Consider the following 27,735-nt stretch of genomic DNA (forward strand, 5'->3'; position numbering starts at 1 on the left):
AGACAGATGACTTCAAGACAGTCACCATAAACATCCTGATTATTCTCAGCTTTGAACTCAGGTAAGGTACCAGCCTTCTTCAGCATAATGTAGGTACTCGGGAATTAAATTCTGCTGCAGCAAAAGTTTAATATCAGTCATGTTGACATTATCAAATGGATTTACATTTGTAACTGGGACTGCTACAACAATCTGTTGAACGTTTTATTCAAGAAAACTTTTGAAAGGTTGATGCTGGCACACTTCGACCAGTTATCAAATAACTGAAGAATTGCTACTCTCTAGACGAGCAATTGATTTTTTAAATTAGTGATATTTTATGTGGGAAATTACACTAGACAGAGGATGATAAGTGTAAGTTTGAATAAATATATTCTTAAAAACAAGAAATGAAAAAATATTCAAAAAATTGTAAAAATGTCTCATTATCCTAAAAATTGAGTTATCACTTCAAACAAAATTATATTAGACATGAATAGGTTGGCTCTCCTGTCACACCCTAAATTTTAGAGGTTATGTTTGTAAAGTTTGTTGATGTATGTAGTGTGATCGTGATGTAACCACGTGTGTTTCTACTAATTATATACTTATTTATCATAATTATACATAGTGAAATCTCTTCTGTAACATTTTGTTTCCTCATGGTGTTTTGTAAGTTTTTATTTTCTTTATATTCATGAAAGAAGTGAAACTAGAATTCAGCAATTCCCTAGAATTAATTTGTTCAGAACTGTGAATTTTCTACTTTTTCCTCTTGAAAGCATTATGTTTAGTATCTTTACTGTTGAAGAGATGTATAATGTGCATTGATTCATGTAAAGTATATCAAAATTATTGGAGAAGCGCAAAGTTGAGAACAGCCGGTTGATGACTGATTATGCAGGCTACCATGTTTCACCTATGATAGAGTAGACATGACTTTCATTTAATAGTCAGTTGTCAATAGTCTTTTTTAATCTGTTATTTATTTAAAATTTCTACTAACTGGGGCCTGTTTCACAAAGGTACAAGTAGGTTACAAGTCTTGTTGCCAACCATGGTTTTGGAGAACACCTGATTACAAGCGTTTCAAAAAAGCAGAATTGTAAACTTGTAGTTTCAATGAATTTCTACAAGTTTACAAGAGATTTGCTTGTTATGAACAAGTGTTTCACAAAGATTTTTATTGTAGCCAACAATTTCTGTCGAAATTACTTGTTCGTAACTATGAAATTTCTACCGAAGTGGAAAGCTATGTAAAGGATTTACAAGTGATCATTAAAATGATTTTAAATATTCAATAAATATTTCTAATAATCAAAAATGCCCTATATTCCTCTATAATTCATTATTTTGGAAATATATGCATTAGGAAATTGAATTTAATACATTTCTAAAATAGTTATTAACCCTACAGAGACACACTTACTTTATGCTAACACAGTAGACACACTGGGGTGTTTAACACCCCAATTTAATTTTGCATTTTTTTCGAAAAATATGAAAAAAAACAAGTACTTAGACCATACTTTATCATTTCTTAATCATTTTTGTTCCAAGTGCATACAGAAATCAAAAGTAAAGCACTGCTTATCAATATTTATACTAATTTTAGAAGTACGTATGTTTCGCCTAAGTGTTGGAGCTTCTATTCCGGTTTGAACGAATAGCTTGATCATTGCCAATGACAACTTCATCAAAAACTCACGTCTCTTCATTCTATTGCTTTGAAGCCCAAGTTGTAGAGAATCATAGCATTCATTACAATCTGATTCATCATCCCATACCACATTCGTAGTGACGATACAAGTGAATCTTTGTAATAAAAGTGTTTGATAAAAGTCCTACGTAAAAGACACTCTGGGGTGTTAGACCCCAAACGAAGAACAAGATGAGCTGGTGACCTTGTAGAATGCTATTACTGACTGGAAGTGGTGGAGAGTAGTTGACAATACTACAAACCTAATTTAGACTGGGCATAAATTAATTCCCATCTGTTTGATATTGTCAACTGCAGAACAGAAAAAAAATCCCTGGGGTGTGAAACACCCCAGTGTGTCTCTTTAGGGTTAATGTGTTACCTTATAGGTTATGTGTACTATAGTACTATAGGCTACACAGTATATATAATATTATATAGTACATATACTATATACAAACAGAGTGCATATACTGTGTAGGTTACAAATTCAGCAATCAATGTAGTAGACTGTACAAAAAACATCATATTGCTATCAAATATTTTCAAAGTAATTATTGAAAAGTACAAGTAACCTTAAATAAAGGATGAAAAAAGGAAGTTATCATGAAAATAGGTTATGTTTTCTATTGAAGTACTTGTAGACTTGTAAAATTGTAAACTTGTAGATCATACATTTTTGTGAAATGTGAGTAACCTACTTGTAAAATTGTAACTACAAGTACTTGACCGTAACCATGGTTGGTAACAATACTTTTACCTTTGTGAAATAGGCCCCTGGAGGTTAGCTTCCTCAGTTAGCTAAATGTGTGTGTCAGACAGGTAAGTGCTAAGTGTGTGTGTGTGTGGCGAGTGTCAGATTAACTTCCTTCCAATTAGCATTTGCTTGTTGATCACTTCATACAAACCAAAATATGTAACTGGTCTGATCACGAAGCACCAATGTCACAGCTCATTTTGGATCTAAAGGATCATGATTCAGTTTCTCATTAATGTTTGATAGATATAGGCTACTAAACAATTAATAGCATATGAATTAATAATAACATTTCTTGTTTGACAACTAGGTATTGACATATTTTTAATTGTTATAATTTTTCAGGACAAGTCCATCAATATGGCTGTCACATCACTGGCTCAACAACTGAGCAGACTTCGAGTCCCTCAGACATCCCAGCTTGTAGACAAGAAGAAGAAAACTTCGTTTCTATTTCAATCAAGGGAAGCCGCAGATATTGATAGGGATACTTTCTATTCCATTGGTAAGAACCATCTTTATTTTTAGAAGATTTTCATTGGTTCTGGTTGATTATCATTGTAGATAGAAGCGTCTCCTACTGGAATCAGCTTCTAGAGGTATTTGTACTGTTGTAAGAGATTAGCCTGAATTTTTACTTTTTATTTATTCAACTAAACTTGCTATTTATTCAAATAACATCATTAATGGCATTGGTATCCTTAAAATATCAAGTTAGTGGACGCTTTTCTCAATCATTACAGTAAAACTCTTTTTCAACTTTTTTCTTTTGTACTTATGATCACAGAGGGTATGATGGCGTGTATGTGCAAGTGTAGGCCTACGTCATATAATTCATGAGTCAAGAAACAAAATATGGAAAGAGCCATTGAAGCATAATGTGACTCACAACATGCAGCTGCTCACACTGAACCCAACCAGTAAGTGCATGCGTTTAGTGTGAGTGTTCCTATTGCTCTTTCCAGATTTTGTTTCTCATATGCAAACTTGGTCATGCATGACCTCGCGTGCACTTGCTTATATACGCATCCAATGTGATCATACGCTGATGTTCCTAATTGGTATTTTATTTACAACCATCACAATGAAATTGGTAGTTTATATTAAGCTTTATCTTAAATTCGCGTACTAAATGTTTTGACAAAAAAGTTATCTTGAATCTCTTATTTATCTCATTTTTAATGAATCAATTAATGTTATTAAAAAATTCTAAAACCGGATGCAGGTTTCTATCTACAATAGCCTATCTACTGATAAATTTGAAAATAATAAATCATTCTTCAAATTTTATATGAAGAATTAAAATTCTTCATATGATTGCTCAATTCTTGAGTTGAGCACCAGTTAGTTGGTGCTCATTGAACACTTTCTAAGAATCTAATCATCAAACACTTTGATGCTTTATTAATCTAATTAAAACAAGATCTAGAAGTAGGCTATAGCCCTTTATGAACATCTCTAGGTTTTACCAAAATGTGTTTGCTAATTGTAAATTTTATGCATAATTTTCAGGTATTGATGGTTTGAGTGAGCTTATAAGTATCAACAGGAATGCCTTTGAGCATTTTGCCAACTCTTTGTTTGATGTCTCTTCAAAGAACTTTGTTCGATCCATCGAAAACACAGAGACAAATGAAAAACTCAATGAAGAAATCAAGTCATTTCTAATAAACTGTTCTCCATACTTCCTGTTGAAGCCAACAGCCCAAGCACTAGAATGGATGATTTCAAGGTAATTCAAGCAATGATATTGTTCATTTTTTTTGTAATAATGTGGTATCTTATTTATCTATAAATGTTCGTGAATCCAGAAATTTATCTATCTATCTGTCTGAGCTACAATAAATTAGTGGCTAAACTTTGAGTTCAAAAACCTTTATTTCTTCAAAGATTTTGTGTATTCAATAATTGATTGAACAATGATAATAACAAAAATAGATACGCTTTTTAATGAAGGATCTAGAAGATGCAAATAACTCAATTTTTTCACCTTCTTCATCTATTTCCCGCACTTTTTGGAATTGTTCTTCCTTAGTTAACTTGTTTTCAATACTTTCATTTTGATATGTTAGTTTTCTCTCAAGTGAAAGAGTAGACATAATCAAATTTCGCTTTTTTGAGAACAAAAATGTCATTCTATTCTAGAAGTCATCAGTCATGGTGAATGTTTCCACGTTTACACCAGAGTTGTCAACTGGCATTTCAACAAATTTCGGCAAATTTAATGCCAATTCTTGAAAAAACACAGTAAAATTTAACTTGCTTTCTACAGAAAAGTTGGAAATTTTTTTAAGAAAACTGTGTGTAAACAAAATTTAGTTGATAACTCTGATGTAATCATGGCTTTAGATTTTCCCTCCGAATTTTCAATCTTTATAAAATTTATTCCAGGAATATTCAATGTTTCCTCCGTGAATTGAATGAAATTGGAATTGCCAATTTTTGTCTGATCAGCTTATCTAATGTTTATTGTGGTGACTCCTAACTTGCAGGTACCAAGTGAATGAATACAACATCGACACTCTTCTTATGTTGGCGTTGCCTTACTACGAAACAAAACTGTTTCCTCGTCTACTGCAAGTGCTCCGCTTGAAGACGCTGCCATCGTGGGCTTGGCTGCAGCCAGTCAAGAGAGAAGGCATTCCACTTTCGAAGACTGCCCTCTTCAACAGAGCATCCACCGATATGGGCTTCTTCAAGTTTGTCTTGAGCATGCCTAAAACTGCTATACAGGTAATTTGTTATAGGGTATTTTAGTATGTTAGTATTAGTCGTCAATTTTCTATTCATGTACACTTCGTGAACTATTGTACAGTATAATTATATTATTATAATCTAACTTTATATAAAATGACTTTGGATTTAGTACAGGAAAGATATGTTGTTTGACGCATCAGCACTTGGAAGGAACTACCACCACTAGGAAATACTGAAATTAAATGTTTCTAACGGGTGAATCTCATAGAAAATAACCCTCGTGAGATGATTTCAGCCGAAATATGTATTTTTTTGCTAGGAAGGCCTTGAAAAGTTATTATAATGAAAAATTTGTATTTTGGCTGTAGGACATGATTATCTATTTTTGTGTGTATTCTCCCTCCCCCCACTACTAAATTTGAAAATTCCTAAGGAATCCTGTTCATAATGAATTGTTCTTCCACGTGATGTGTGGTTTTTATTTATACTAGAAAAATATCCAAGTTGTATAGGGTAGAAGTGGTAGGTTTGCATAATTTTGAAACCCCCTTAAAAAATACCCCTTTTTTGAAAATTCTTAGCTCCGGAACCAAAAATGGTAGAATCCTGCGCGACCACTCAATATATTGGAAATTTTATTTTCTTTAATTTTGTCGAAAATGATTTTTCTTGAGAAACTCAAGGTTTACGATATAAAATGGGAAAATTGAAAAAAGTCCGAAATTTTGAGGGGGTTTGGAGGTGAAGCTGCCCTCTAGCGTGTCAGCAAATTTCAGATTCGAATTCAGCGCTTCAAAATACACATGGAACCGTCGAGAAAAAATCTTTCGGGGCTGTTTCCTGAAAAACGACCATTTGACTGGACTAAATAACATGAAGAAGTGTCCGGGTTATCTACTGAAAGTTCAATTTGTCTTATCTCTACTGTCAGTATTCAGTTACCTCACTCAATTTTCCACGTATCAAAAAAGTATTAACACTATTATATTTTTCAGTATTACTTGGGCAAACCCGAACAATTGTCTAACCTGTTTGCATTCTTCTGTACGACAACCATTGGCGCCCTGAATCAATCAGTGAAAGTGACTGAACTACAAGTGACTCATCTGCTACCGGCCATTAAAAGTGGACTGCAGTCCAAAGTGAATGACTTCACGGCATCTGTGTATATGATTGTCAGCTTCCTTTTGTCCAAAACTCGACTCAGCGAAATGGTTGTAACAGAGTTCCTCTTCAGAGTAATCAAGGTAATATAAACTTCAGATATCTTTGAGGTATATTTTTATTTTGGTGATGTATTCATCCAGGGCTACTCAATTGTTCAACAGATCATAACAACTAGTAGTTTCATATATATTCATTTATTTCGGCGGACAGCAGGTTACCACTTATTTATGCACCTCCTTTACAAATAGCCTACAGCAAGACAAAATTGAATGTTTAAATTTTAGCAATGTAATTTTTTTGAAAAAAGGCTTAGTACTTGTAAATTATATTATAACCAACTTTAAAAATTGAAATTGCATAATTGAAAAAGAACTGAGTAGACTACTTTTGTAGTTACCTACACCTTTTCTCAACAAGTAACTTCCAATAATTTATTAGGACATTTTCCTACTTATTCAACTGCCACTTTTACTAATCGAATAATAAAAACAGAATTAATTTCATTTGACTATAGCTTCTGTCAACAAGTAAGCTTGTTTCAGCAATTAACTCCAGGTGAATGATTATAGGAAGTTATTCTTCCAAAAATTCAAAAGTGACAGAACGTCACCAGCAAGTGCACGCGTCTCTTTGCAGATTTTTTTTCTTATCTGCATGCATGGTTTCTCTAAGTCATGCATGATCTCGCCTGCACTTGCACATACGTATATCCAATGTGATCACACCTTAATATTTACCCACTAATTCCAATAGCTTAATATTTTTCCACTAATTTTAATTAGCAACAATTTTTTTTTTAATATCATAACAATTTTCTGCTGCAGGTATTCTCAAAACAAAGATTGGTGAACGAATCCATTTTGCTGATGACACTTTTGTGCCAATGCAACGCGCAGATCAGTCACGACTCGTTGGCGATTGCGTGCAAGGTTGAGAAGCAACTGATGTCTGCTCTCACCGACACGGCCAGTCGAGGCATCTGCGTATTCCCCATCATCCGCGCCATTTTCAATTGCTATTTGGCACTCAAGTGTAAAAAGAAAACATCGGACATCAGATCTGAATGTGAAAAGCTTCTCGTAAAAATTTTGAATGATATCAAATTCAGCAAGGAAGAAGCAGAAGAGGTATTCAGGTAAGTTTTTAATCTGTACAACGGACTTTTATTGACTCTTAGTTATTGATCATGATGTCGACTTATCCAATTCATTCTTATATCATTCTATCCAAGTCATTGAATATAATTTATTGTTTCTATATTCTATTGTATGTAGCAATAGAAGTGTTTTATGAGAATGTCTGGTTCAACTCTTTAAAGGATCTGGTTGAAAGACAAATTATAAGCTTAGCCAAATAAATAATTAATAATAATTATTATTAAATGAAAATCATAATTAGATGTTGTAAATCACCCCGAAGACTTCTGCTTGCAAATATTGACAACAGGGTTAACAGCTAGATGGAAATTCGATGAGAGCTACTATCCAAAAATTATTTCCATCCATTAATAATAATAATCTTATGCTAGAGCGTAATTGGTTATATTATCTGTGTAATCGATAGTAAGCTGTTATTCTTCTGCTGGTGTTACTTCTTTGTAAAAATGATAATTACAATTATTGGGAAATTGTAGTACTATATTCTCTATCTATTATACAGGGTGTTCCAGAAGTAGTGTCGAACATTTTAGGGTATTGTTCCTGGATGATAGGAGACTAAAAATGCCGTATTTGAAGTGTCCAAAACTCAGCGTTTATCCTTATAGCTGCCATTTTTTTCACTTAGGAATTTTTATCTCAAGAACGAAATCTTGTATTGATCTGAAATTTGGCATGAATATTTATGCTATAAAGACACAACTTTAAAAAATAAAATAAAAATTTTTGATGTACATATTCAAAATGGCGGCCATTTTAAATTATTGATGGAGAATTTCACGAAAACCGTTCACTTTCCAGAAAATTTACAAGAGACAAAAATCAAGATTTCAATAATACCCTATTTATTAAGATTGGTCAAAGAATAACAGAGAAATTAATTTTTTTCGTACTGTATGAATGCACAAGACAAACAAAATCATCTGAAAAAAACATTGTAAATTCAGCTGTATGGCCATATGGAGCCATACCGAGTTAAAAAGCTTCATCTCAAATACAATTGGAATTAGAAATTTAATATGGATGTTTAAATTGTGAAAAGTGGTCATGCATGCAGTACGAAAAGATCTAATTTCTCTGTTATTCTTTGACCAATCTTAATAAATAAGGTATCATTGAAATCTTGATAAAATTTCGACACTACTTCTGAAACACTCTGTATAAATCGATGTCATAAATCCATAATATATATATATAATAAAGTTGTCAATGAAATGGTTGTTTTGTACAATTTTTATTGATGGCAATGAATTGAATTAAGTTGAATACTATATATTATTTTGCTAGTAGGGTTTTAAGTGTCAAACATAATAAGGGTTCTAAAAGCCAAAATAAGATAAATTGAATAGAAGCGAATGAAAAAGTTGAACAAAAATCCACTATCACTGATTTCGTTCATCAAACTATTTTTTTGATTGAATTAGTATATTATCATTTGCATATTTATCGCTCAAATTAGTATTCTCTTTGCAGGATGTTCATAAACAAATGCAAGATGAGGAATGAAAAGCAGAACACAATGGTGGAGTTCCTGGTTGTGCAGCTGAAGACACTGGAGAGACAGTACCCGGACGCATTCGACAGCATTGTGTCGGACCCCAAGTACTCGAACACGGCCAAAGCGCTGTTCAGCCTGACGCCGGCCTACATGGGCCAGATGAGTCTCTTCAACGACCTGCGCAATCCCAATCCGGCCGTGCGCGCCAACGCTGTCAAGTCGGTTCAACAAAGCTTCGAACCGCGAGAGGTGAGTCATGAAACCCACCTGAAATAGAATTTAGTTGTTCAATTTCCATCAATCAGAATCAGAAACATAAAATAAAATTTAATTGTTCAATTTACTTCGAACAGAAACATGAAATACAATTCAGTTATTTTTTCAACTCAATTGAATTTCAGGAAATGAAATAGAACTCAGTATTATTATTAGACGAAAATAAATGCTGTAATTCATCCCGAAGACTTCTGCTACTGCAAATATTGACAACAGGGTAAACAACTAGATGGGAATTCGATAAGCGCTACTATTCAAAAATTAGCGCTCATCGAATTTCCATCTAGCTGTTTACCCTGTTGTCAATATTTGCAGTAGCAGAAGTCTTCGGGGTGAATTAAATAATTTATTTGGATTTTCGTCTAATAATAATAATTAATTCATTAGCATTTGAAAAATTGCAATATCTCAGTAATTTCCATTTGTAAATAGAATTCAATAAGAATTAGCACTTTCAGTTATGGCGCATTCTGTAATCGACTGATTCCAGGACAGTCCTGCGTTCGAATCTTGTCTGAACTTTGGATCATGTTGTTTCCTCATCGCATTATGAATCAAACAATAAATGTGAATGTAATGGATATTAAACTTTACCGTCATAATTGGTAGGGCCTACTTTCTTGATTGATGAACTTTCTATTCTATTTGAACTTCTGGTTGAGTAGGGAAATCGTTGAATCCTGGAATCCTACAATTACAAAAACACTAGCAATAAAAAACAACTTCGATTGGAATCCTATGTCAAATTTTGAAAGTTGTAATGATTGTGTAATGTGAAAGGTGATTTCCTAGCTATTAATTTTCTGATAAATTCGTTGATACTCGAATTACTTTATCATTCAAGGAATAGAATAAGATTGGTGTAACATAACAGTAATAATAACTTATTACTGGTAAATCTCCTCAGTGATTCAATGATCTCAATCTGTCTCAGCATAATGAGCAATTGATGTAAAATTTGCACATGCTTTTCCATTGTACTCAAATACAGTACATCATATTCGTTCGTTTATTACTAATTTTCTACTTTCGCCTCTAAAATACCATTTTATTACATATTATGAGCATTATGATCCCCTATCACTTTTTTCTTTGTACCAAATTCAAATTCATGTCCAATCTTCTATAGTCAATGTTCAATAGTCAATCTATATACAGCATATTCGTTCGTTTAATACTAATTTTCTACTTTCACATCTAAAATACCATTTTATTACATATTATGAACATTATGATTCCTACCACTATTTTTGTACCAAATTCAAATTCATGTCCAATCTTCTATAGTCAATGTTTCTTTGTAAAGATGTAATTGTTGATAACATTTTTCAGTCGACCTGGTTGAGCGAAGTAATCTTGGAACGCCTAACAGATGAGAACCCGCTTGTGGTGACTGCTGTTCTCAAGCTGGACACAGACTTCCTCGTCAAACTGTTGTCACCCGAGCGATTCATACAACACCTCATGGAGGCCGCCACCAAAGTCTGGCAGGAAAACTCATCCAAGTGGAGGAAAGTTGCTCCGCGACTGCTGAAACAGTTCTGCAATGCCTTGGAACAGGCAACAGAGTTCAGGACTGAAAGGAACGTGCTGTTGACTTTTGTGCCTTACCTCCTATCGGGAAATTTTGCAGCTGCGAAAATTCTACAAGAGAATTCACTGCTGAGTGATCACATACCTTTTCTGAAAAGTCTGAAGAAAAGTAAGTAATTTATTACTAACATCCATTTATCATGATTTTGTAGTTTATAGAAAAAATCTGGTGTGGTACACTCACACAACTTTCCTTGTTCATTGAACTGTAAGCCTCATTCTTAAACGAGAATAATTTAGGGGAATAATATAATGACGATTGGCGGCAAAATATTTGCAACTACGATCAGACTACTGTATATTATGTGTATGTATAATTGTTTTCAGAGTACTTTTTCCTTTGTGTGAATTGTGAAATTCGATGATTTTTTCAAAAGTCAAAACAGCTGTTCTACAGATGAAATATCTCGACTATGACTGTGTTCTTTTTATAAACTGCTCTACCTACCTACCTCATGCACGAGGAGGAGGTTACAAAGTCTATTTCTCAAGGATGGGGTGGACCCCCCATTAGTTTTCCAGGAAAAAGACTCATGCCAGTTTGATAGAGCTGATAAATAACTATACAGGGTATGAATTTGAAAAAAATCGGTCGAATCATTTTTGAGAAAATTGTGAAAAACATGGTTTTTTAGTAATTATCTGCCATTTTTCTCAATAATATTACGGAGCTCCTGCAATTTTCCTTGAAATGAGACTCATGTCAGTTGATTGGGCTTATAAATAGCTATCCATGGTATAAATTTGAAGAAAATCGTTACAGCCGTTTTCGAGAAAAACGTGAAAAACATGCTTTTTTAATAATTATCCGCCATGTTTTCCGCCATCTTGAATTGAATTTTATTGAATTTCTTATTGTCGGATCCTCATGGTATAAGGACCTTAAGTTTAAAATTTCAAGTCAATCGGTTAATTAGGAATGGAGTTATCGTGTTCACAGACATACACACATACAGACCAACACCCAAAAATCATGTTTGTGGACTCAGGGGATCTTGAAACGTATAGAAAACTTGAAATTAGGGTACCTTAATTTTTTTTGGTACTTTACCTATGGTAATAGGGCAAGGAAAGTTAAAATTGAACCTCTTTCAAAAATGAACGAAGCTTCAAGAAAAGTAAGCTGTAAGTGTTGAATAGAAACATTATTTATTGTTTTTTTTGTATTTATGAAAAAATTCAAAACTTTTGAGAAAATTAAGCCAACATTTCCACTTTGAATCGTAAACTAAATTAGATAGATAGAAATGCTTTGCACCACACAGAGAGGTTCTAAGCTCATTTATCTATCCAGATCTGAGAGATCTCTGAAAATAATGTAAATAGATAAGTTGTTAATCATTAGAAAATATGATATGAAACGAAATAAACTCTTATTACTATGAAAATATCCACATACAAATAATAATAATAATATAATCTCGTTCAAAAAGTTCTATTGTTATCGTTCAGTTTAGTATGTGAAGTACGTTGATAAAAATTACTACTATTGATGCACACATTAATCCGACTTTCACTGAAATCCAATTGTAATAGATTCCATCTTCATCATTACTCTTCTGATATAATTTTCAATTGTGATTTGACATAATATGAATCAATTTGTATAATGTTTGGCTTACAAAAATATTCTCGGATGCAGTGAATGTGGATGTAGAAAATAACCCAAGTAGAAGAAAATAGTTCATACTAAATAAAAAGACTAAGAAATTGCCAAAAACACAGATTTTATTGAAAGTTAGAAAGGCCGGTTAAAGGTAGGCGCACACAGATCGTCATCGGACGGATCAGAGGATTAGATTTGATGCATTGTTTTCAATTGGAGTGCGCATACCTATACGGCGGATAGGTATGCGCACTCCAATTGAAAACAATGCATCAAATCTAATCCTCTGATCCGTCCGATGCGTGCCGTCCGTCCGATGACGATATGTGTGAGCCTACATTAAGACCTCAACTACACAAAAAGTGGAAATAGTTAACATAATTACAGGTTACTGGATAAACAATCCATATTATCAAAACTATTTATTTGTAATCATCCAATTATGCCCAAAATCATATTTAATTCCCGTATGTAATATATCAAAACCTTTTCTATATTGTCATTATACTTTGTTCTATAATATCTTAATTTTATTTTTTCCTGTCAATAGAGTTGAAAAGCATGGAAAACAGTGACGAGGAGAGGATAGTGTCATCTGTGTGGGAAGTATTGCAGGATCAATCATCTCTGCCATCACTGGATGCCACTCTGCAATTCCAAAATCTGAAAGTTCATGTTGAAAAATCACTGACAATACTGATGGCTGCTTCTGCTGTTGAGGCTAAAATCGACCCCACCAAGAGCATTCGAGTACTCGATTGGTTGTGGGCATTGATCAAAGATGACAAGGTTAGTAACGTTGAAATTACTTGAGTCTTATCAATTATATCATCGAGTTGTATGTGAGTCTTTACCTAAAACTCATTCTCACAATGTAAGTTTTCATCCAATGAATAACGTTTTTTTTATTTTATTTGGTGTCATCTTTCTTGTGACACCCCTAGTATTTTATTTTTTGCTCACTTTAGCTGTCCACGTATGACTCCCTCCACAAGTTAATCATGTGTGGAGGATGGTTATTTCGTGATTTCGTGGTAATAATGAACATTTTCTGTTTGTAAAATATTATATTACTATTGTTTATTTTGTGTTATTTACTTCATTCTACATTATTTTGTAAGCTGTTTCTTCTTGAAGAATATTTGATTTGTCAACTTGACATTGCTTGGGCATTCATGTTCATTGTTGAAAAGAAGGCTTACATTAACAACTGATCAACTTTTATAACTATTTGAAATATCTTAGCTTTTCTGTTGGATAATGCCTCCTATACGGCTTTGAATCGCTTCTCATTTTTGGCCATATTCCAAAGAAATTTTTGCAAAATACTCTTTTGATCTGTTGTTTAATCAGTTATAATCATCGAGGAGTTTTCTCTGTGTATCTATTCTTAAACTTATTTGTTTTTACATTTATAAATATTACAGCATTTCTTTTTCCGTTTCCAACATCATAGATGTTATTGATTTGATTCTGCTTTGTTACATCTGTAAACCATATCATTCGGGATATGTGTAGATTTTTAATAAATATTATCATTTTCGCAGATTTCTCACTCAAAACATCATGTTTCCAAAGATAACATTGGCAAAATAATGGATAAAACCAAAAATGGTGAAATACCTTGACATTGGTGCACAATCTCATTGTGAAGCTCTTGGAACGGACCGAGTTGGAAGTGCCTCATGACTGTCAAGGCTGGTACAAATTCGACAATCCTTCACAACAATTTCTGCTCGACATTTTCAAAATCTGTTCTCAAATCCACAAGTCAATGAGGGATAAGTATCTGAAGGAATTCAATCATGTCACCAAACAGCTATTCCAGGTGAGTGCTACTTTGTACCTTTATTAAATACACTTTTGTCGTGTTGTCATTTAATCAATTTGAATATTTTTCGAATATTTCTACAAATGAATGTTGAATAATTCATCCTTTCTGTAAGCTATTGCCCTGTAATGAATGCTCTCATGATTCTGTCAAAACTAGTAACACGTATACAAGTTAGATATATAATTTTACATAAACTCATCTTTGTTCCTGATTGTTGAATTTTCGGGGTCTTTAAAAAAATTGATGTAATAATATTATGGTTTCAATAACATTTTTTATATAGTATAATGTTACCTGTTATTCAAGATAAAGGTAATTCCTGTTATTCATTTATATTCCTAGGGGTTCAATTTCCTAGTGAATTAATTATTGATTTGTTTAATCAAAACAATTGTTATAAATGAATACTTCGAAATAAATATAGTTTTTGGTTAAAACAAAGTGTAGTGTAACTTGAAAAAATAAAAATTATAAAATAAAACTTAAAAATTATTATATATGTATTATTTTATTTTCCAGACCCGTCTAACCAAAAAAGAATACGGAAAACTCGTTTGTAGCATGATAATGGAGAGCAAAGATGTTTCTGAGTTCTGCCTGCTATTGTTGCATGATCAGTTGAAGAATGAGTCTGCTGACAACAGCAAATCAGGTGGCTTATGGTCGGTCGAACTGAGTCCATCCAACCTGCTTGTGCCGGTCCTGCTCATCACTCTCTCGTCATCGACCGCTGAAATAAGAGAGCAGGCATTCAACATGATCAAACAAATCAACTCTCACTGTGATGGAAAAGCAACACCCTACTCACGTTTCCTGAAACAGCTGGAATCCTGGCAGGAGGAAATGACAGTGGATTGCGAGCAGCTGTTGATAGCACTGTACATGCTGTTGTCTCCCGATCCTTGCGTCGAAGTCAATCTGCAGGAAAGCATGAGACAGGACATGCGGAAAGTGAGAGAGCTGCTGTTCAGCATGATCACTGACCCTTCCACTCCGTTGGCAGTCACCTCTTCCCTGCTGAGTGTCCTTTCTCACGTGTCTTCCACGCAGATAATGGCAAAACTCTTACCGATCGGAATCAAGATTTTCGACAAGCATTCTGCAAACACCAGCGAAGTGCTCAATGCAAATGAGAATGCTATTCTCACGTGCATTCTGGAGAGGATTGAAAGAAGTATAGTGTCCGTTTTTGAAGCCGGAGAAAGTTGGGAGTTTGTTGAGAAATGCCTCACGATGGGAAAGAATGGATTGGATGCACCTCCAGTTATTTTCTTGAATAAGGTAAGAGTCGACTTTCTCTCATGAATAGATGCAAAAAATAAAGTAATAAATATAAATAATGAATGAAATGAATTTACCTATAAATCATTCATATTTTTTCATATTATTGCTTCAAATTTTGCTAACATTCAAGTATATTAGTATTAATCTACAGTATTTTATTTGTAAATCATTTTTTAAGAATTTTTAAATATATCTTTTTTGTACCTGAATGAATATGGACTGTAGATTCCTATTCTTATTTATGACATTGTTCCTTTTATAACTTGAAGTTTTCCTGTTAGAATCATAATGATCTCATATAGTTATCGTATTTTCAAAAATAAATAGTAATTGAATTACCTACTACTTCATGATCAATGTGAAGGATTCTCAATCCAAATATTGGGCTTATTTAAAAATATATTTTTGTTTTATACAGTTGACCATCACAATGAATATTTTAAGCTTAATATTCAGAACATTTTTTTGACGTATACAATTCACTATTTCTATCAAATTGAATCTCAATATTAAATGTTGTGATATTTTGGAATGTTTTACGGTAATAGACAACTACATTCGTGGTACTGATTGAATCAGTTATGCTGGGTTGCACAAATAAGGATCAAATACCTCATCATGACACTCAGAGTCAGGACTGATCTCGCTTAATACAATCCAGTATGAGATCAGTTGTAAAGATTGAATCATGTTTGCTGTATTGAGTTCTTGAATAATCATTCGGAAAATTTAATTAATAATGTCTTGAAAGAATAATAGTGATAATGATTCTCAGTTCTAGAATATTTAAAGTAATCATAATCTTGAAGTAGTAATCAGTAGTAAGTAGTGGCTTGTAATCGATGGCATATTAAAACTGCACTGAAGTTTTGCAATCTGAATATTTTAAAATACCGTGGTGAAAATTTGTCACTGATTATTGCATGAATGTTCTCAACTTTTAAGATTCTGGAATCGTATATTAAATTCAACAGTATAAAAATGCATGAATGTTTTGAAAACTCCATAATTATAGTGACTTATATTTTTCTCAAACTCCATTGAACATTGAACTATTAATGTGACATGATTAAATAATTTGAAGTTTTTATACTCTAAAATTGTATTTGCTTCATCCCGTCTTACAAAATGTCAAATTATCAAGAGAAAACTGAAGAAACTTAGATGATGATAAGAAAACTATTATAATAATAAATAAAACTTGTTATTTTGCAGATCACTCGTGAGTTGTTCGACGAGTTACCTGTAACTGCAAAAACAAAACTCATCAATCAGGTTGTGAAAATCATCACAGAAATGGAAGTGAGCGAAGTGCACTCTGCAGCGAGTGCAATGATGAAGAGAATATCGATAGATGCGGCAACAATACTGAACATCGTGCACGCTATGCGAGACGCGCAGGTCCCGGTCACACCAGGCCAGAGGGCCAAGAAGAAGTGGAGCCAAACTCCCAACTACACGTTGCTGGGCGTTGACGACTGGAAACGGGGAGTGTGTCTTCTGGAGTTGATTCAAAACAAAAAGAAACTGACTGACAGCTATCGTTTGATTGCTCCTTTATTCGAGATTTTGAAAGTTTGCCTGCAGTTTGAAGAACAGGGCCCTGTTGAGTACACCAAACAACTGCTGCTTTCAACTATACTGTTGTGTTTGAGGAAGTCTGCAGATGATGATAAATTGAAATTGCTGCCTCCGAGCGCCGTGCCAGTGGAATCGGTTGTTGACTGTATTCGAGTGTCTCAAAACCCGCAGACTCACCACCACGCACTGTCTGTGTTGTCGTTGGTGGCCGGGTTGAAGCCAGACCAGGTTCTGCACAACGTGATGCCAGTTTTCACGTTCATGGGATCGTCGGTGATTCGGTTGGACGACGCCTACAGTTTCCAGGTGACGCTGAAGACGGTCGAAACAATCATTCCGATACTGGTGCAGAGTGTGGAGACGGGTGTGGCCAACAGGGACCAGATCAAGGAGGTGCTGCAGGTGTTTGCGGCTGCTGTGCTGGATATCCCCGAGCACCGGCGGCTGGCTCTCATCCACAAACTGTTGACCACGCTGGACGCGGATGGTGGCTACCTGTGGCTGTTCATCTGTCAGGTGCTGGCCAGCAGTGTCCTCGAACCAGAGCCTAGACCACCCAACAGTGCTGAACTCTCCCAAAGAAAAATGAAAACTCTGCAAGACCTGTGCCTCGAATTTCCCCCCTCCGCAATACTGCAATCCATGTACTCAATCATGAAACATGTCACTTCCCTTCCACATGACAAAGAAAACGCCAAGAAATCCATCAACGAAAGATTCAAAGAAAAACCAGTGGAAGATTCCTCCACCCCGATGGAAACCTGCGATTCCAACGATACGGACAGTATAATGGTGTTTGATGTGGAAAGAAACAGCGGAAAACAACTGAGACACTACAAGTACAACCTGCTCAACTTCATCTCAGGGCTATTCTCAGCTGAGCAGTTCGTCAGCATGATGGTGATCCACAACAACAGAACGACCAACGACGACGAGAGAGAGAGCTTGCTGTTGTGCTTCCAGCAGCTGGTGGAGGGAATCCTCGGCTACATGAAGGATGTGTCCTCGCAGGTTGATCTCACTGTCAACCAGCCGTCGGCCAAATACTGGAAAGCAATGTTGAACTTGATCTACGACCTTCTGAGCAAGACCAACGCGCTGCTGCCCAGTGAAATGTTCCTGGAAGTGGTAGGCAGCCTTCTGCCACACAAAATTCCAAAGATGAGACGCCGGGTGATGGAGTTGTTGAACTGGCAACTGCAGAGCTCCATTCCACTCGCACCCGAAGGTCTCAGGTCTCTGCTTCCCACTCTTTTGACAATCGTTCGAGATAGGAAGGCGTTCATTTCACAGGAAATCCTTCTCAACCGACAGACTGCTCTCATTTCCGTAAAACTACTGGCTAGGAAAATCGCTTCAGTTTATCCGGATGATTTCCAGGAGGTGAGTCTTAATTATTTTGCCTTTTTCTCTATTCTTCAAGAACCGTGTCAAATAAAAGTTCGTGTTGACATTCATCGTCTATTTGGACCTCCTCCAAACCCAATAAAATTATTATGTGATTTACAATTGATATTTGATAAGATTTTTATTACAATGATGGTAATAATTATGATCTTTGAATATAATAGAATTATTTATGCAAGTAGAAACTCAAATAATTAATTATAAATTATTTGCCTTATTCATTCCAAAGAAGGCTTAGATGAAAACATGCAGCTGATGCTCATTCATAATTTAATCTTACCTAGGTTCTAGGTGACTTTGGCTTGAAAAAAAAGAAAATATTTATTAGGGTCTTTAGTTACACAAAAGTAATGATGTACAGGAGGATATGGGGACCAGTCTGCGTTGAAGGAAACTGGACAGCCAGATTTAACAATGAGATTGATGAAGCAATTGGCGAAAGAAATATCATAAGGTGTATCTAGGCAAAAATAATAGAATGGCTGGGTCACGTGGGTATTTTAAAGAGTATTCAAGAGGGTATTTATTTAGAGAAGGGCATACCCACTCTACTCATTTAGTGGAGAGGAGATCACAAGTTTCGTCCACCTACTTAACATGCCATCTTGAATAAGTGTAATTAGTGTGAACTTGAGTGTTTTCAATTTTTCTATGACAAAATCTATCCAGCTCAAGCTGGTAATGAATTGATAGAGAATTGAATTGAATACATTTCCATTCACTACTAAACTTGATCTAGTGTTAATTTAATTATTTGTGGATTAAATAACAAATTATATAAATATGATCTGGAAAGAACAACAGGCATGCCCCAAAACTATTGTATTCCCTAATTTTGATAATGATAAACTTTATAATTATTTTGTAATATTGCTATGTGTTTGAGGTAAATTATTGTGCTACTATGTGTTTTGTAATTTATTATTGGCAACGAATTAATGAATGAAGGTTTGAGTTGTGAAGGAATTTTATTGTTTTGAATTATCTTATTTGAGGCCCTGGAGCTGATGACGAAGCTGGTGCAGGAGGGCGTGAAGTGCGAGTCGAGCGAGGAGATGGCGGTGACGGCATGCGCCATTTTGTGTGTGGCCGAGCTGCTGTCCTGCCTCGGCCTCAAGGCCATCGCGCAGCTGCCTCGCTTCATGCCGGCCCTCATCGGCATCCTCGCAGCCACCTCGGCCACTCCCAATGTGCCCGAGTTCCTCCTCACAAGTGTCATCACCACCTTGCTCAAGGTAAACTATCAATTCCATTCAATTCATCACCATATAGCTCAAGGTAAGCAGACAGTCGAGGATTGCATTTTGTACTGCTTTCTTCGATTGTGTTTAGTGATGTGGGTCGGGAACATTCCCAATGGGAAGGAACTTATGATTTGCGACTACTTCCCTTAAATTCCATGAGAATATTCAATTCAATTCAAAAATAAATTTATTTCGCATAATATTATTACAATTGTACCAGCTAAGAATACAAAATAAAAACTACCAATGAAAATCCACTTTTAAAGACAACTTATTTTAACATTATTTGTTTTGCTTTAAAAGAAAAAAACATAAAGCGAAATAAATAATATTTCATCGATCTGAAATTCCCCGTAAATTTTACATCTCTACAGTAATTTTATTATCAATTATTGTCGAACAATTCAGATTCATATTTTGCATTAATTGGGCACACACCAGTTAGTCAAGACAAGACTAGACACATTTAGTCACAATACTTCGCATAGTTGCTTATGAAGCAACACACACCGATTAGTCATTGCAATTAGACATGTCTTCATTAAGCAACTATGTGAAGTATTGTGACTAAACGTGCCTTGTCTTTTCTTAACTAAGTGGTGTGTGCCTAGCCTAATTGACAATCAAGTTTAAATTTATTACTTTATGCTACAAATGACACTTATGTAATAACATTGGTAGATAGAATACTAAGGAAATCCGTAAATTTTTGTGCTTTTTCCTTTCAAATTCAGGCGATGACACAGTCCAAAATAAGGTCAGATGTTCAAGCACAATTTCTATACAATTTTAGTCAAAGATGAACTTTGACTAAGTTCGATTTTATATTAATTATCTCTCTTGTAGGTGTTATAACCACATTGCTGAAGGTAAACAAACAGTCAAGAATTGGATTTTGTATTGATTATATTTCTTACTTTAATCTTTACCACTGTTGACAATGAGTTCATGAAGCTTGAAAGCGCTTCAGCCAGAGTGAAGAAATAGTCTCTTACATCTTAATAATTGACTGCATGACGGTATATAATTGAAAAAATCGTGTTTCCATCTATGTTTCATTGAATAATACAATATGTGTTTATCGTTCTAAACATTCTATTGCATTGAGAGTTACAATAAAAGTACTCGTGATTGAACTGGTGCGTTAGATATAAACAATATATAAATTAGAAAATTAGACTGAATATAAAAATTATATCAATTCAGAATGGTCGAATTATTATTTAAAAGAATTCTTTAGAACTGTTAAAGTATGTGTTAAATAAATTTAAACTACCGTTAAAATGACAGTAATTATGTGATCATGAGGCTGTTAACTAAGTTTGACTTTGGATCAAACTTTTTAGAAGACTTATGTCATGAATTTACTAAGAAAATTTCACTATTATTTGCAGATGATTGTGTCTTCTAATTGGTTATCTAATGTGGGAATTATGTTTCAGATATTGGAGTATCATTCGAATTTCATCAGTCCTTACCTCTCTGATATCCTGATGGAATTAGCGCTGATATCGGCCAAGTTTGAAAAACAGACTGATACAAAGTCTGATGTCATCAACTTGAAAATGAACTCCGTTCTGTAAGTTTCTCTCGCCTAATAAGTTTGATAGTATTTTACAGTTGATGATGCTTTGTATGTTACGATAGTATTTTGCTTATATGAAAAACTACCCTAAATGTAATATTATTCTTTTATACTAATTTTTCTAATTGCTCTTTTTATTTTAATATCTGTTTAGTGCTATATTGTTAGTATTTAGTTCATTTTTTGTTACTGTTACTATTCTTTTACTATTTATTCACTATTTTCCACTACTGTCATTTTCACTTAATCGTATCACTTGTTTATAGGTCTTAGCTCGTGATAGCATATCACACTAATTCATGAAACTATGCAATTAATATCAATTAAAGTTTTATCTAATTGCAGAGTAGAAAGTGGGAACTACAAACAATGAATTACATAATAACAATGACGTTGAATGTCACATTTTCGGATGTACCATTGAAAAATATTTCAATAAAATAAACTTTGCAACGATTATAATGTAAGATCTAGGCTCTATCACAAATCTGTACCTCAGAGCTAGAGGAGTGTAAGCCCATTTTTTGACAAAATGATGTTTTTAGTGGGTCTTGTCCAGTTTTTCGAACTCTATAGATTCAAGATAACGTAAGTCCTTTGCAGTTGATTGTTTTGAAGATAGCCAGAGCTGAACGAGCGTAAGTACAGTGAGCATTAAAACTGAAACAATGTGAGTCCAATAATTCACAAGTAAGTGTAATGTTGATTCGACTTACGCTTTTTTAGCCCCGGCTGGGAGTGAAATACTTTTGGGCTCTCCTGTAAAATCAGCCGTTTGAGACTTATATGCCCTTCTAACTCTGAGGTACAGAAATTATCATTTCTATTTGAAACCCCATCAGAAACGCTTTTCTATCAAGCATAGAAATAGCACTGAGGAATCATTGGTACATTTTCAAGAGTCAGTCCATGTCCTACCACGACGATGATGTAGACTTATTTAATATTATCTAGTTTTTGAGCAGTGTTGATAAATAATCTGTATATAATAAATAATCAGATAAATAAATTGAATTGAATTGAATTTTATTTCCATAGAATAATACAACATATTATAAAATATAATGAATACACAGGGTATAGCAACGCTACAAAAATTCAAATTAATTAAATAAGGCAATACATAATAGTGGGAATTATCCCCATTACTTTGATAACACCATTATTACTATTACTGAATACTATTATTATAATACCCTGATAATGAAATAGTAATGCCCACATAGACTAAAAAAGTCGGTTTGTGGGTCAATGAGTCCAGCACTTTGACAATCCAAATTTTTTTCGATTGCTCTAATTATCAAATTAATGTTTAATGTTGAATCAACTAAAAATATCTAGGGGTATTCCTACACCCTCCCCCCCCAGAAATAATCTGTATATAATAAATAATCCGATAAATAAATAATCTGTATAGGGTTTGAATCAATATGTCGACTATATCACCTATGTGTTTACTGTTAATTTGCAGAACGAACATCTCAGAGAAAGTTCCGATGCGTATAATAGTGCCAGCAATCACGGCCAGCTACTCGGATCTGCTGGAGAAGGGCGAACTGACCGCCCTGCCAGTGGTGCTGTCGGTGCTCAGCAGCTCGTCGCAGCCCCAGCACCACCTCAAGGGCAACATCCAGTCGTTCCTGCTCAAGGCACTCGCCTTCCGCGACGAGCACCCGCGGGCGGCCGCCGACACTCAGCTGGCCGTCGAGAAGGCCACCGTGCAGTGTGTCATCGCGCATGTGCTCAAACTCAACGAAAAGGAGTTCCACGGCTTCTGCAGGGAGGTTGTCACGCGATCCACCACTCCGTTGAAGATGATCTCCTTGTTCAAGTAAGTGCGGGTGACATGAGATTGAGTTCAAAGATTGATTGTTTAGCAGAATGTTACTGAATGTCTAATGTCTGAATGTCTGCTGTTGAAATTGACGCAAAATTCATTGCCTCGATCAATACTCATTTCATTCACTTTTCTTGTTATGGCTACTCTTATTTTATTAATAATGAATGTTTACTTACGACATGTTTCGACATAAATGTCATAATAATTACATTGTAATCATTAAGTAAATTAGTAAAGTGTTTACTTACGACATGTTTCGACATAAATGTCATAATAATTACATTGTAATCATTAAGTAAATTAGTAAAGTGTTTACTTACGACATGTTTCGACATAAATGTCATAATAATTACATTGTAATCATTAAGTAAATTAGTAAAGTGTTTACTTACGACATGTTTCGACATTTATGACTTAAATGTCATAATAATTACATTGTAATTATCAAGTAAATTAGTAAAGTGTTTACTTACGACATTTTTGACATGAATGCTATAATAATTACATTTTAAAAAAGGGTACTTGGATTTTTATTTGTTTCATTTCATTAAATTGCAAATCAATATGAAATAAGTTGATGAACTATTCAATGATTACAATGCATGAAGACTCACTCCAATACAGTTTATGAACAGTTATTATAGTGCTGTTGAAATTTCAGCAAAATAAATTGATAACCTCGATCAATTCGATTTTCCATAAACATTTTATTCAATTACAACTCAATACGAAAAAGTGAACTATTCAATAACTACTAAAAATAAATCACTACAGTTCATGAAGACTACTTTCCGCAGTAAGTTGCAACAATTCTAATGGTGCTTTCGAAAAAAAATCATCCATTGCAATCTACATAAAACAATAAATCTAATCAAATTTCTAGTATCAATGTGATAAGTAAAGCTCAAATGAAGTTTATAAATAATACAGCCAGTGAGTCCCAACAAATGTTTCACAAATTCAGTGAGCCAATAATTAATCTAACTGACAATAATGAAGAGAACCGTCTGATTTTTATACTTTGAAAGTCTGTTGGTGTTATTCAATCAATCAATAATCCTTTATTGTCATGAAACACAAAGTGTTGTAACAAACGTAAAAATACAATAAAGTTAAAAACAGAAAAAAATACAACAAAATTGGCAAATAGTAATAAACAGCAGTAATTGATAAATAACAGTTATTAAAACGGGGTCCAACACAAGTCACAACAAACCTGTTACAGTTAAATAGATGAACACTGAATCTATTCAAAAAATGCTCCAACAGAATAAAGACATATTTCTGTAAGTAAGCCTTTTATGTGTGATTTGAATAGTGAGGTACTCAACAGTCTTACTTCAGGGGCAAACTCATTGAATAACTTAATGGACATGTTTCTCCAATTCCTATGGGTACTCGCATACTGGTGAGAATCAATCCTGAGATTTAACCTGCCTCTGGTTTAATAATTATGTATGTCACCATTTCGACTATATTCATTCAGTGTTTTTTTCATGTACATCAAACAATTACAACATATAAAGATGTGAGAGTCAAGACGCCTAGTTTGCGAAAAAGTGGCCTACATGTTGCTAGAGGTGGTGCCTGACAAATTATTCGAATGACCTTCTTCTGTAATCTGAAAAGTTTAACAGCTGCCGAACAATTTTCCCAGAGCTGAATCCCATAGGCTAAATGGCTATGGATGTGAGCATAAAAGACACTCATTAAAACTTCATGATTAATAAAACAAAATAAAACTTGTAGCACCCTTTATTTATTAAAAACTTAAAATAGTTGAACAACTAGTTTCGGTTCTGAAACCATCTTCAGGTTCTAAAATAAATGATTTATTTTAGAACCTGAAGATGGTTTCAGAACCGAAACTAGTTGTTCAACTATTTTAAGTTTTTTAATAAATAAAGGGTGCTACAAGTTTTATTTTGTTTTATTAATTTAAAAGCAGCCCATTTCAATAAGTGTTTTACTTCATGATTAACTATGTGAGTTAATCTACGTAGGACAAATAAACCCTTACTGAGTTTACCAGCTGTATAAACAATGTGCTTTTTCCAATTTAAATTCGAGTCAAGCATGATACCCAGGAATTTGAGGGAATCTGTGCCAGTGAATCTAGGGTTGAAGCTAAACTGTAAGTCACAGGTTTTCAGGAGGTCAAAACACAAATTGTTTGATGCACACCAATCCATTATATTATTTGATGTACTCAATTCAACAACTGTGTCAACATTTTGTTTTTCCGTCCCATTTACCAATAAGCAACCAATATTACAACTTAACATTACTATTATTATTAAATAGAACTATTAAGATTAGATATTGGAGTTATTTAGACTCATATCACAGCATGATTTCTAAGGCATTAGATTGTTGATGTATCAAATGCACAATAATATGTTGCTCTGTAGTGTATTAAACAATTCCCGTTTAACAAACTTTGTTTTTTTTCAGGGTTCTCCAGACATTATCGGAGACTCTCAAGAGCCTATTTTTGCCTTTCTCAAAAGAATTCCAAGCTAAAGCGATCGATGCCTTGAACCTTAAAAAGATTGGAGACCAGAGGAGAAGTGCTGAGCTACTGGAGGCAACAATAGGCTACTTACTAAATGTTTTCAGATACGACAACGAGCGCTCAGTCACAGAGACTCATCTCAACGCTTTGATGGCTCCTCTTGTCAATCTGGTAAATATTATAAACGATTATTTTCAAAAAAATTCAGAAAGTTTTTATTCAAAAAGATTCAACTTAATTTACAATTTTTGGACTGTTGACTGTTCGACGTAACATTTCATTAATAATTATAACAGATTATTACCAGGAAAAATATTTTTCGTTAAAAACGTTAGAATAAGAACGTTGACACTTCTAGAATGGATTCCCTTGTTTGTAAAATTTCATCCGGCTTAATCATATACGTTCCTTTAATGTTGTAGATGTTAGTAATCTACATCTAGGTTTCTAAAGATTGAAACTCTAGTAACCTATTGGAAGATCTAGTAAAAAACATCAATCTTTAGAAGGACTTCAGCTTGAATAATACAGAAAAAAGAGTATTGATTCATTTCAAATTCATTTATTTTGCCATAAAATAATACAGATTGAGAAAAAAATATTCTAAATTACAAAATGGCACTACCGGCAAAGAACAACTTGTGCGCCGGCAGTGAGTTCCAACAACTAGGTATAGCAAACATTTCAATAGAAAAGAAAATAGAGCTCATTCAAAGCACTAAAATGAATAAAATTACGGAAACTATTAAAATATTTATTATATATTTTCATTATGTTACTCAGTAACTTCTTGTGATTTTTCAACCACTCCCTTCGTTTCAACATTTTGAAATTATTCTTATTCTGTGTAATTTTTCAGCTGGAGAATGAAGTCTGCATTAAACACAACCTGTTTGACAATCTCCTAATCCCTTGTCTGGCGAATCTCGCAAAATGTTTGAGTGATGATTCGCTTTGGAAGAAGTTCAACTATGAAATTCTTCTTAAAACACAACATGAGAATGCCAAGGTATGTCATAGTTAATTATTTTTATCATGTTTTTTCCTACAACAATATTACTGGTTCAATTATTGAAAAATTCTTATTTTACTTCACGATTTACTGGTTACCAATAGATTTTGGTGGCAGCTGAAGAATACAACTATTAAACTGTTGTACAGCATTATGATAATCATTCAAATAAGAACGCTTTCTCCCGAGTTTAACGGCCCAGCAACACAGAGTGATCTGCGATCTGCTCTCCAAGATATAGAAATAAAATATAAATGCCTATTTATAGGGTAGCAGATTGCTGTGTGGCAAGGCTCTTTTGGCTTTTCTGTGTCCATTATAATAGAAAAAAATATTCTCAGCAGATGTTTTACGAAAGTGTTCGGCTTACCGATCCCCAAGCAAAGAAATTAATAATTTCTGAGTGAGAATAGTCCCATTAGGATTCATGGGAATTTTATTTTCTCTCTATCATACACTGATACTGATTGACCGAACGTAGTGAGGTCTATGTTTCAACTCGGACTTTCTTTTGTCTGTCTGTATGTAACGCGATTACGGCCAAACGCGTTGATAGCATTCTATGAGATTTGGCAGGAATATTCCTTTTTCAACTGCTCGTCGGTGTATACACAAGGTTTTTTGAAATGTTGCATTTTAAGGATGATATGAAAAGAAAAGGAATTCTTCCATACTCTGATATCACTATATATATAATATATCATCTACTTTGAAGATATGATTAATCAGACTATAGAAATATCCATAATCAATCAACTGACAAGTGGAAAGATTATCACGTGAACTGAGTTCATTAACATAAGTGAGTTTTTGATCTTGGAGAAAACAAATAACAGTTTTTAAGAGTATGATTCAACTGTGAATTGTGGTTCAACTGAATTAACTGGAACAGGTGAAATCAGATACTTGTGGATGAGAAAACTGCGTGAGGTCTACTGTTGGGAATATAGCTTTGTTCGGCTGCGAATAAGCATGAGTTATCAATGACTGGAAGTTCGTTCGTA

The 27,735-nt window shown here is 34.1% G+C and overlaps 1 protein-coding gene across 1 annotated transcript in view; it reads left to right on the forward strand.

Annotated features, from left to right (window-relative positions):
• The first annotated feature begins 507 nt into the window (after positions 1-507).
• Positions 508-27,735, forward strand: part of LOC111047823 (HEAT repeat-containing protein 1) — a 28,567-nt gene continuing 1,339 nt past the window's right edge. Inside the window, exons 1-18 of the mRNA XM_039422724.1 lie at positions 508-651; positions 2,781-2,940; positions 3,948-4,167; positions 4,928-5,168; positions 6,128-6,379; positions 7,124-7,434; positions 8,930-9,203; positions 10,563-10,932; positions 12,980-13,218; positions 13,977-14,027; positions 14,060-14,257; positions 14,783-15,544; positions 16,763-18,511; positions 19,531-19,770; positions 21,222-21,358; positions 22,836-23,195; positions 25,659-25,890; positions 26,579-26,728. Coding sequence (XP_039278658.1) covers positions 2,796-2,940; positions 3,948-4,167; positions 4,928-5,168; positions 6,128-6,379; positions 7,124-7,434; positions 8,930-9,203; positions 10,563-10,932; positions 12,980-13,218; positions 13,977-14,027; positions 14,060-14,257; positions 14,783-15,544; positions 16,763-18,511; positions 19,531-19,770; positions 21,222-21,358; positions 22,836-23,195; positions 25,659-25,890; positions 26,579-26,728 — 5,931 coding nt within the window. The 5' untranslated portion in view covers positions 508-651; positions 2,781-2,795. The remainder of the gene's footprint in view (positions 652-2,780; positions 2,941-3,947; positions 4,168-4,927; positions 5,169-6,127; positions 6,380-7,123; positions 7,435-8,929; positions 9,204-10,562; positions 10,933-12,979; positions 13,219-13,976; positions 14,028-14,059; positions 14,258-14,782; positions 15,545-16,762; positions 18,512-19,530; positions 19,771-21,221; positions 21,359-22,835; positions 23,196-25,658; positions 25,891-26,578; positions 26,729-27,735) is intronic.

This window comes from Nilaparvata lugens, chromosome 3, assembly GCF_014356525.2.
Source record: "Nilaparvata lugens isolate BPH chromosome 3, ASM1435652v1, whole genome shotgun sequence".
In the NCBI taxonomy this organism is placed as follows: Eukaryota; Metazoa; Arthropoda; class Insecta; order Hemiptera; family Delphacidae; genus Nilaparvata; species Nilaparvata lugens.